This window comes from Aythya fuligula, chromosome 2 (assembly GCF_009819795.1).
Source record: "Aythya fuligula isolate bAytFul2 chromosome 2, bAytFul2.pri, whole genome shotgun sequence".
In the NCBI taxonomy this organism is placed as follows: Eukaryota; Metazoa; Chordata; class Aves; order Anseriformes; family Anatidae; genus Aythya; species Aythya fuligula.
The window spans coordinates 26,975,064-26,986,577 of record NC_045560.1 but is presented as its reverse complement, the minus strand read 5'-3'; the positions used below and the strand labels follow the sequence as shown (position 1 = coordinate 26,986,577).

General features: G+C 48.4%; 1 protein-coding gene across 2 annotated transcripts; it reads right to left on the bottom strand.

Moving 5' to 3' along the window:
* Window positions 1–4,694: 4,694 nt before the first annotated feature.
* Window positions 4,695–11,115, bottom strand: TAC1 (tachykinin precursor 1). 2 transcript variants are annotated; one of them, XM_032182667.1, is made up of 6 exons: window positions 11,059–11,115; window positions 10,335–10,472; window positions 10,088–10,184; window positions 9,620–9,643; window positions 7,966–8,019; window positions 4,695–5,356 (listed from the first exon to the last, which is right to left on the bottom strand). In XM_032182667.1, the coding sequence occupies exons 2-6, from the start codon at window positions 10,455–10,457 to the stop codon at window positions 5,307–5,309; spliced, it is 348 nt and encodes a 115-aa protein (XP_032038558.1). In that variant the 5' UTR covers window positions 10,458–10,472; window positions 11,059–11,115; the 3' UTR covers window positions 4,695–5,306. The 2 variants fall into 2 exon arrangements, with proteins under 2 accessions (XP_032038558.1, XP_032038557.1); XM_032182666.1 differs by lacking the exon at window positions 11,059–11,115 and adding an exon at window positions 10,939–10,995.
* Between the last annotated feature and the right edge of the window lie 399 nt (window positions 11,116–11,514).

Sequence of the window (11,514 nt, the reverse complement as noted above, 5' to 3'; positions counted from 1 at the left end):
TTCTCTTTCTTTCTGAGCCCTGAGCTGCGGAGTTGCTGTTATATTCTGACAGAAACCAGATATCTATCAGGGATGGAGCAGTGGTCATTTTTAATGAATAACATAATGAATTTCATAGAGCCTAGACATCCTTCCTGTTGACAAATGTCTCAGTCTATGGTATTCCAAAAATATTGAGAGAATAATGTGAAGAGAATCTGCTTGTCATCTCTGAAGGATGTAGATAAGGCTGTAGACTGGTAGCATGGATTTGTATGCTTGCTCCCAGCAAAAACAAAGCAAAATAAAACCTACAGTTCCAGTAACAACTCTTTTCTGTACATGGAAGCAAGCTGTTTTGGAGGTAGCATGAGGACACGGAGCTGTACGTGAACTCGCAGGCGGCTGCATGGCAGAGCAGCACAGCATCACCTCAGGGAAGGAGCCACCGCGTGCTCCTGTCCCGGAGCTCTGGGAGAAGTTCATTAACAAAGTCTGCAATATTATGGCTGAGGGAACTGTTCAGGCTCGTTGCGGAAAAATTTGATCATTAGCAAGGTTTGCACTGGGACTTGTGCAATATCTATTTGTGCTAAAGCACTTATCTGAGCTAGAGTTTAAGAAAGTACAGGGACAAAGTCTGCATATAAATAATGGCTCTTGGTAGCTCTGAAGGAGCTGTTACTGGCTTACAGTGAAAAAAAAAAATGGAATAACTTCAATAATTTGAAAAATGAAAATAAATAATGAAAATTAAAACTCTTGGTGTCATTCTGCTCCAGCTAACAATGGCTGGGGGCTGGGCTCCTTCACAGAGTTTTCCCCACTCAGACATTTTCAGAGTCTTCCTTTCCTTTTGCTTAGGATCACACTGAAAAGAAGGGCCCGGCATGGCCACAGCAAAGGACTTGTTCATGGCAGCTGGGTGGGCAAGCGCTGCAGAGCCCAGGCTCCCCTGGCAAAGTGTGCAGAGAAGCCAGACCCTTCCCAGTTCCCAGGGGTAAATTTTGTTGCATCTTCACATTGGGGACTTGTCTCCATGCCATGGCAAAGAGATGAGTGGGATGGACTGAACTGATGTTCCTCTGGGTCACGCTTGGCTGAGACAGGTTGCTGTCAGCCTGACTTCAGCATCTCCTGGGATTTGGGACCTAAGCCTGAGCTGGTGGGCAGCAGGTGAGTGGCCACCAGCCATGAGGCACATAAATGACCTATTTTTGGGGAAGAAAGAAGCAAAAAAGGGGGCAGAGCATGTAGTGAGCTGTGCTATTGAACCGCCTGCATCACCTCCCCAGTGGGACAATTACCCTGAGCATCACCCTGGGCTTGCTTTCTGTGCTGACTTCCTAGAAAGATTTTTAATATTTAGTTTTTAAAGCTCACTCACATTTCACTGATTGATGCCCTTGCTGCAGCTTTATCGATCGGATGATGCAGCTCAAGGGATGTCAGGCTGTTACATCAAACACGACTCAGTCTGTTTCATGGATGTGGCTGGCTGTGGCTGAGGCAGCAGGGGACTCACTGACAGCCTCCTGAAACCTTGCAATGGAGCTGCAGAGCTGAAGACGCACATGGCCTGGGGCTGCAATCAATGTCTTCCATCACACACACACGCGCGCGCGCGCACACAAACAAAGCATTTAAATGCTAAAGGAGACAACCATCTCAAACGGGAGGGTAAAGACAACAGAAATTATTAAAAAGTCCCTCTGATGTTTAAGCACTCAATAATGTATGAACTATATTGCTTTCTAATAAAGGCAAAAAAAGGGTGTGAGAATAAGGCTGTGAATTCCCACCTGAGCCTTGAGACATCAGGAGGAGCCTGATGAGAGCAAGACAGACTTGGGCAGAATACCAAAAAAAAAAAAAAACATAACTCTCCTTCTCCTTCTCCTTCTCCTTCTCCTTCTCCTTCTCCTTCTCCTTCTCCTTCTCCTTCTCCTTCTCCTTCTCCTTCTCCTTCTCCTTCTCCTCCTCCTCCTCCTCCTCCTCCTCCTCCTCCTCCTCCTCCTCCTCCTCCTCCTCCTCCTCCTCCTCCTCCTCCTCCTCCTCCTCCTCCTCTTCTCCTTCTCCTTCTCCTTCTCCTTCTCCTTCTCCTTCTCCTTCTCCTTCTCCTCCTTCTCCTTCTCCTTCTCCTTCTCCTTCTCCTTCTCCTTCTCCTCCTTCCTCTTTCTCCTCTGGAGCATTGTTGATCTAAAGCATGTTCTCCCTTCACACTGAAGGGACAAGCTGCTGCTCCAAATGTCATCCTAAATATAGCTTTTGGAAAACTGCCCTGATACATACTGCCCTGATTATATACTTTTTGTGTGTGTGCTGTAGGTGGAGATAGTTGGAGTTAGTTAATCCGTACCTCTTGGTGTGTTTTATTTGTATCTGGGAATGTGTGACTGTGCAAGCATATCCTCAATGCCAATTGTAATCTTATTGTTGAAAACATGGACTAGCACATGTACCATCAGATGTGGAGATGAATCTTTTCAAAGGTCAAATTAAAGACATTGTTCAGAAAGCCACGTAACAGGAGAGTATTTGAAGCTGGAGGGTTATCTTCTATTCTAGGGAAAATCATTTTAATGGAAGTTTCAGGGCCCAGTCCTTTGCTGGATGCTGTTAATGAATGCCTGGGCTGTCCTCTGAACATGTGAGACCCGCTCTGGGGTTGTTATTTTTCCACCCCTCGCTGAGCATCACCCAGTGCACATCTGCACATTTCTGCACTCCCTTTGTCATGCCGCAGCCCAGCAGTCAGCTTCCTCCTCACCGAGCTCAGTGGGAGCTGACAGTGGGGTTCATTGCTCTGAAAACAAGCCCTGGCAGAGCACTAGTACCTCCATGTCTCACACTTGTGAGGTGCCTGTCACAGATCTGCCTCATGTTTTGTGCTGTGCAGCCCCTGCCTCCTCCCTGCAGGCACTAAAATAATGGGGGTGAGGATGCAGTGTCCAGCCTGAAGCTGCTGCCACTGGCCTGTGCTCCCCATCTCAGCTGATTGTCCCTGGTTTCTGAAGCCACACCTGCAAGGGCTGAGCTCTGGTGTTACAGGTGTTCCTCAGTGATCTGGAAGATGAGGCAGCAGATACCCTCGGCAAGTTTGCAGATGGCATGAAACTGGACAGAGTGGCTGATGCACTAGAGGGTCCTGCTGCCATCCAGAGAGGCCTGGACAGGCTGAAGGAACATTGTGCAGTTCAACCAGGAGAAGTGCAGAGTCCTGCACCTGGGGAGGAACAACCCCAGGCATCAGGACGTGCTGGGGGCTGCCTGGCTGGAAAGCAGCTTTGCAAGAAAGGACCGAAGGGTCCTGGTGGACACTGAGTTGAATATCAGCCAGCAGCATGTCCTTGCTGCATAGAAGATTAATTGCATCCTGGGCTTAATTAGGCAAAGCACTGCCAGCAGATCAAGGGAGGTGATTCTGCCCCTCAGCTGAGCATTGGTGAGGCCACACCTGGAGGGCTCTGTCCAGTTCGGGGCTCCTTGGTATGAGACATGGAGCTGCTGGTATGAGGAGGGCCATAAAGATGATGAAGGGACTGGAGCTCCCCTTCGATGAGGAGAGCTCCATCGAAGCTCTCAGCCTGGAGAACAAAGGGGACAGAGCTAGGCTCTGTTCAGTGGTGCTCAGTGCCAGGACAAGAGGCAATGGGCAAAATCACAAGCACAGGAGGTTCCCCTAAGCATCAGGAAGCATGTCTTCACTGTTCAGGTGACCACACACTGGCACAGGCTGCCCAGAGAGGCTGCGGGGTCTCCTCCTTGGAGACCTTCAGAAGCTGCCTGGACATGGGCCTGGGCACCCTGCTCTGGGTGGCCCTGCTGGAGAAGGGGTGGGACCAGGTGGCCTCCAGAGGTCCCTGCCAACCTCAGCCATTCTGTGATGCTGTGGAGAGGGATCTGTTTTAAGCATGGGCAGGCCTAAATGATGCCCATAACTGAGCAGGGGAAGGTCCTATGTCCACCAGCACTTGTAATGGGTGCAATTGTGGGGAGGCCTCAGTTAAACTTGAAAATGGAGTTTGCCAAGTTCACTTCAAAAATGCAAACCAACAACCCGTTAATTGTATTGCTTATTTTGAAATTTGGCTTGTGTATTCTGGCTGTTTTTACTGCTGATTAATCTGTGATGAAAGGTTGTACAAAAGCATCAGAGAACTCTAGATTTTAGCAGGTGGAGAGCAAATAGACAGATGCTTTGGCATCTGGTGAGATGTATGTAGCATTTTGGGACTGTCCTGGAAATATAGTAAGCAGACATTTTAATTAAAAAGGTGATTACATTCTTTTTTTTTTTTTTTTTTTTTTTCTCACATTCAATTGGTTTGAGTCAACAGGTGTTTTTATTGTGAATCTGAGGGCAAGAATTTATTAAAAGCTTGGCTTTCAAATAACAAACCTACAATATTGGATGAAATCCCTAGAAAATTGTTCCACTTGGAGCCGGGGGATAGAGCAAGCCCTTCTCATTCAGTCAGTGCATGTCTTGGATCCCATAGTGGCGAGAACAAATGGCACCTCGTGTGACCCCGATCAGCCCTGGGAACTCCTGTCTCCAGCAGCAGCTCTCCCAGAGCTTCCCCCAAACCCACAGGAGGAGGATCATAGCAAAAGGAAGCCATTACACTGATATGTCCTTCTAGTCTGAGATCCCTGCTACTTGGATCCGTATCTCACACTGGAAATAATGCCATCACTATCACCAGATGAAGTATGTTGCAAAATCCCCAGAGTGGTTTTTATTTAAAATGTTACTATCATAAAATTCCAGACTATGAAATGAAGACCTCAGATTCACATTCAAGCCTTACCCCCCTCCCTCCCCTTTTTAAAATATATAGATACGTAGTCACAAAACATAAAACATGCTGCAATGATACAAATATATTTTTTGATACGGAAATTACAGTACATTATAAACCATGAAAACAAATTGAGGCACTAGACTGTACATCAGCTCTGTTCTGCACTGGTTGTCAAGCTGATATAGACTCACTTTTGATGAACAAAAGAATCTTTTCTCTGTTTAGTGAACGTAACTTTACAGGTCATATCAAACGATGTGCTTTGTTGTGAGACATCACCAGGGTTGCTGGTCTTGAAGGAGCTGTCCTTCCAGAACCGCAATGTACCTACACAACGTGTATCGCTGCCACAATATGAAAAATAATCATTTTATTGAATGTCTAACTCAAAACAACAACAACAAAAAATCCCATCGATTATTGTTAAATAAATAATTATTCCATACAATGGTTAGTTTATATTACACTGCATTGGCCATTGGAACAAATGAAGTTTAATAAATAATGCACGGGAATGTCTCATTTACGCCTCCGCTCGTAATTCTGTGCTATGCTCCTTTCAGAGGATCCTGCAAAAAAGAAAAAAAAAGCACAAAATGGCATGAAGCACATCATGCAGCCCTGCATAGACCCCAGCAGGTACAAGGAAGCCTCTGTGACCTCAGCATCCGGAGCATGGGGTGGCTGCAGCTCCCATGGGGATGCATCCTACCCTGTCCCCAACAGCCCATGGGTGGGTGCATGGGGAAAGCACCATTTGGAGGCTGCTGCCCCTGCTCACCTTCCAGGCAGTGATGTGGGGTCCTGGCACAGCCCTGAGCTCCTTGGGCTGCTCTTGCCCCTTAGACTGTGGGATTCTTTGTGTTGCCCAAGGTCTGAGCAGTGCTTTCTGCCTGTGGAGCTGCCCGCAGTAGCGTTAGCTCAGAGCCCCTTCACCTCCCAGTACTGCATTGAACAGGCGGGACCTGAACGCTTGGTCAATCTGTGAGCAGAGGCTTTCAACACTGCCATTCCCACCTTCTGTCCTGCGCTGGCAGCTCTCTGCTGGGTTTAAAGCTTCCCTGTCTCCAGCCCATACACACAGTGATACCTTTTATTAAAGTCTGAAGCAGGAGCTAGGCAAAAACCCAGACTACCCTGTGGGCCAACTGCCACTTAAATAGTCTTCAGGAACAAATTTGGTGCTTAGCAGCTTTCCTTCTTGCTCTTTTAACACGAGAGGGGACACCAGAGCCTGACCTCTGTGGGACGTGGCTGGTCACCAGAGTCACCTTTGCTTCAAACCCGAGGGATCCTGGCTTTGGCAGAGTGTGTGCATGCAAGCAAATGCACGTCTCTCCAGGGGCATTCTGCACTGTGTTGGATCAGATGTGACAGATTTACATTCAGAAGGCTTCAATTTTCATCAGGCTAATGAAAAAAAATGAATTGAGCTTCCTTTCTCAATACAGATTATTACGGCATCTTTACTGTACTCGGCACTTTCCACCTGGGGTGGCATCCTGGCATCACCAGAACAGGGACAAGGATGCTGGCATTATGGAGTCCTGTTGTCACACCAGCCTTTGCCAGGGTAGTACAAACACCTGCACACTGCCAGGAGGCACAGCGCTTCTGCACAAGAAGAAAACCACGGCATGGTGCCACAGAAAGGTCTAAATCCTGCCCAGTTAAACATCACTCAGTGGGGAGGGTTAGCTAGAAGTGACAGCTACCCTTGCACCTATTCCTGATCAGCCCTTGGCACCTTTCTTCTCAAGAGGATGAGAAGAAATTTCGTACCATTTCCCTCTCGGGGAATCAGGCAGGAAAGCAGTGAATTGTATTTTTACCTGTCAGGCAGTATTACATAGTCCAATGGGGTAAAACTTCATTATTCCCCTTTGTTACTGATAAATACTTAAATACCACACAACAGTATCCTAACTATACCAGCAATTTTGAAATTAGAGCAGTCAAATCTTTGCCTTTTAAAAATATTTGCTGTATATTATATCCTCATATTCATGTAAATGTAATCCCCATGGAAAGCAAACCTGGTCTGTTACTTCCAGGCTATTTACTTTTATGATAGCAGATATATTTACAGGTATTATGCATTTAATAGCTATTGCCACCACAGATAAAATTGTACGAAATTATTCATGATACATAGCAATTTGCAGAATGATGCAGAGAGCAATATTACTAGTCTGAACAGGGTTTAATTGAAAATAAAAGTTACTGACAACCATAATTGCAGAATATAGATCACAGCATGTATCCAAGTAATATAAAGGTGTCAGCTAGTAATTTAACTTTTATCATCCATTTAACAAAAACAGCGAGAACTATTTCAGAGACATGAAATAGGCATTAGTTTTTTTTTTTTCTTTTCTTTTTTCCTTTTTTTTTTTTTTTTTAATTCCTGTTCTAGGGAATTAACTGACACTTTATGGTTCACAGCGAGGGATTTCCTCACTGCAACCCTGTAGCAGAGGGAAGCTGGAGCTCCTGGCAGCCTTCAACTACCCTCAGGGATCGTGCAAGGGAGAGGAGAATTCTGCCCCACATGGATGCCATGGGAAAACAATAGAAATTCATTGTATCTATTCAAAGCTTAAAATGCTTTTTGCTATTTTTAGGTAAAGCTGGAAGAGGCTGGGAATGTTTAGCAGCTTGACCTGCAAACTGAGGTGGTGTTAATGGCTGGTCTCTGCTCTTTCACCTCCTGCTCCAAGTTTATGAGGAATAATGATCTGCAGAGATGATGAGAGTATCCCTTCATCTGAGGAGATCAGTATTTCAATTACAAGTTTAAATGAGGTTTATGTTTTCAGTATCTGGATTTTTTCCAGATACTGAAAAAGGTACAGGTGCATCCATAACATTTCTTGTTTTCTGCCTTAGCACCTTGGGGACCAGAAGCACATGCTGCCAGCCAGGACAGGGGGAGCGAGGCAAGTACCCTCGGGACCTTCACCTGACCTCATGTGCACCATGACAGTGCTTGGCCACCCCAAGTGTTGGAGTGAAGAGCACTCTGACATATTTTGGTTCAGAAAGAAAAACCAGGTCCCTTCTCAGAGAACTCTGTGTCTCCACTAAAGACTGCTTCTGCCATCCAGTGGGGGGGAACAAAGAGGCAACAGAGTTAAGCAGCTGTATAGCAGAGTACCAGACTTAGTCATATACATACCAGAATTTAAAGATCTTTTGCCCATGAGTCCAACAAAGGAGTCTGTTTTATGCCCTGAAAAATATATATTTGGGGCTGTTTTAATACATTTTAAATAAGCAGGATTTTAAGAAAATGTGCTCTCCCATGGAAGACACTGGCTCCCAAACTGTTCATCTCACACACTAGTTTTTCATGCCACTCTCAGAACATGTAGAATGAATATCAATCATTGACTTGGATGGACTTTATTATTATTATTTTTAAATACAGCAGAAAAACAATGGCCAATAACTGATTCTTATTCCTCCCCTAGTACAATTCTGATTAATTTGGACAGACACATGAGAAAGCAGTATCTCGGCATAGCTTGCATCTCTGTGATGCATCTATTTTACCTACTGGTGCTTTTTTTTCCTGTAATGTGGAAGAAAATCTTCCCCACAGACAAGGCAGTGCCCTCACACTGGAGATGAAGCCAATGGGGCTCAATGTCTGTGCATGTCTGAGCTAGACAGTCTGGCTCTATTTCTGGAATATTTATGAGTTCTGATATTGTCTCCCTGTCCCATTAGTACTCCTCGAGGCACTGGATGTGTAGAGGATAAATTAGTCCAACTTCTGACCTACAGCAAATATTGGATATAGTGATAGCTGAAGTTTCAGGTAAGGACTGAGAAGGAGCCATTCTTCTTTCTCTAAGCTGACTTTGAGGCAAACTTAGAAATTTCTCTTTGGAAATAATTTTGCTTGTCTAATTTATGTACAAGCCAAGACAAATGATCTTCAGACATCACAGGTATTAATTTTAGCCAAAGCAGTTTCAGAAGGCTGTAATTTTTTTACTTTAGTCAGCAGGCTGTTTGGCATGAGCTTTGTATCAGACTCTTTAATTTGTCTTCCAATAAATAATCCCAGTTATAAAACCTAACTAACAGAGCGCTGGGGCAGTTATTGACCTCTGTGGACAGAGGAGGTCTTCCAAAGTAAAAAAAAAAAAAAAAAAAAAGATATTTTTCACTTGTTAAGTCTTCCAGAGCTTGCCTAAGCATCTTCACATATATATTTAGAGAGTAAACTGTCACCATGCACAACTGGGTAGCACTGCACTACTGACACCGTCTCCCATGCGGTGTTGCACAGAAACAAAGCAAGGCACGCTTATTAACAGTGCAAGATGTGTTTGTAGGGCAGAACATGGCCAGCCAGGCTGTGCGGTGAGCGGGGGCTGATTCATGCCCGGACAGCATGGGCAGCACCCACCCGGCATCTCACATCCCATCCTTTGGGCTCGCCCCTGGAATCATTCGCAGGGACTCGGGAGCTTGCTATTGTAATCTTCCAGATTTTGCTGTCTTAATTGTTCCTCTCCAAGTCTGGCAGTAAGCCTGCCTTGCCGATGAGAAAGGCTACAGAAAGCCCCCAGAGAAATAAAAGAGAACTGCAGCATCCACACATTAATGTGGCTTGAAATCCCTAAGCTCGTGGCAGCTCAGACTAGGTAAGGTTTGAGACTTGACTGTGGGGTATTCTGCCTTTAGCAGAACAGTTCTCCACCTCTGCGCTGCCATTCCTCAGCTAAACTCAACTACCTTCTACTTAATTCCCTGAAAAACACTATTATCTACCTGAATATCTTCTCATAATTACTTAAAATATTTGCATTTTAACTTACTTTTGTGAGAGATCTGGCCGTATCCTGGTTAGAGGAGGAGAGGAAAGAGAAAAAAAAAAAAAGGATAAAGTTATAAAAGGAATAGCCATACACATACGATGCTACTGTAACACTTTGAAGCATCAAATCCAGAAACCACCCTATAGGGAAAATTAAGGTGATGTTTACAACCGTGCTTCCCTTTGAATAGACTACAAAACCTTGTTTCAGATAAGCCTGCACAAGTTAGATCTGCTGGCCCCGAGTGGCATTGACCAGTTCCCACTTCATGCAGGGGACATGTTACAGACCATACACACGCCCAGTCCTGCATGGCACCAGGGTTACACCGTGCTGCTAGGTGTGGAGTGTTTGTCTTATATGACACTTAAAAACATGCAAGCAACCGAAATGAAATCTTTGGAGGGAGATGCAAGGGGTTAGGGAGGCACGGTGCAAGGCATGCCACAATACCCCCACCCCACTCACCAGCATCCCGCTTGCCCATGAGGCCGAAGAACTGCTGGGGCCGGGGTCTCCGCGCCATCCTCTGCAAGAAGTGCTCCAGGGGCAGTGGCAGCTCCTCCTGTGGGGTGACAGCGGGCAGCCATCAGTGGGGACCCTGGACCCACAGCCCCCGAGGGGTTGCACCGGCACTGAGCCTCACAGCATGCACACAGACACACAGAGCCAGCTCGGTCCCCCCGAGGTGTCCATACATCCCGTCGGGGCTCACCTTTGCCTGCTCGCCGTCGGCCCAGTCTGCCCAGTAGCTGAGATCGTCGGGGGCTCCCATTTCGTCGGCCAGCGCCCGCGCCGAGGCCAGGAGGAGCACGGCGAAAGCCAGCGGGAGTCTCATCGCCGCCTCGACGTCCTGGGGGGGCAGAGGGTGAGGCCCCGGAGTGCCCGGGGGCACCTCGCACATACAGCCCTGAAACCCCCCACACCCGGGACTTGCATCCCTCCAACCCCACACACCTCGCACATATAGCCCTACACCCCAACAACCCACCCCCGACGGCCGCCTGCCCCTCGGGGGGCACAGGGCCAAGGCAGGCACAGAGCCGTGTGTGTGGGCACCCCGCACGTCGGGCCGGGCACACGCACACCCACCGGCAGGCTCCCCACCCCAAAAAAACAAACCCCACACAGCATCCAGACTCCCGGGGTCAGACGTGCAGGCAGGGGGGGCACCCACTCCCCCTTGGCACCCCGGGGTGCGGCCGGACAGACGGACAGACGGCGGGGGGACACACGGACACACGCAGCCACCCCCCTACCCCCCACCCCGCACGCAGAGGGGACGCGCACGGAGCCCCGCACACACCGCACGCACACACCCTCCCAGCGCAGCCCCACGCGTCCAGGCGCACACGGACGGACGGACAGACGGACGGACGGACAGACGGATGGATGGATGGACAGACGGACGGACGGACAGGCTCCCGAGGCTCACGCACCGGTGGCAGCGGCAGGGCGGGCGCTCCGTGCGCATTGGCCGTCGGCGGGCGCCGCTCCCCGCTTTATAGACCCGGGGACGGGGAGGGCCGAGGCAGCCTCATTTGCCTAAATGCAATTACCCCCGCTTTTATCGTCCCAGCCCCGTGACAGCCCCCGCCCCGGCGAGCAGCCCCCGCCCCCAGCTCTCTGAGGGGCCGCTCCGGCTCCCCCCAAGCTCCCCCAAAACCCCGCTGCCGCTGCGGGGACCCCGGCTATAGGGTGCGGCTATAGGGTGCGGCTATAGGGTGCGGGTGAGGCGAGCAGCAGGCATGGGGTTGCAGGGAGCCCCCCGAGCTCCGCCAGGTCTGGGGACCCCCGTGCCGCCTCCTGAGGCAGCATTGAGCGCGGGTCTGAGGGGGCAAAGGGGGAACCTTGCTCCCCTGGAACTATGTCCCTACCTTCGCCCATCCCATAGA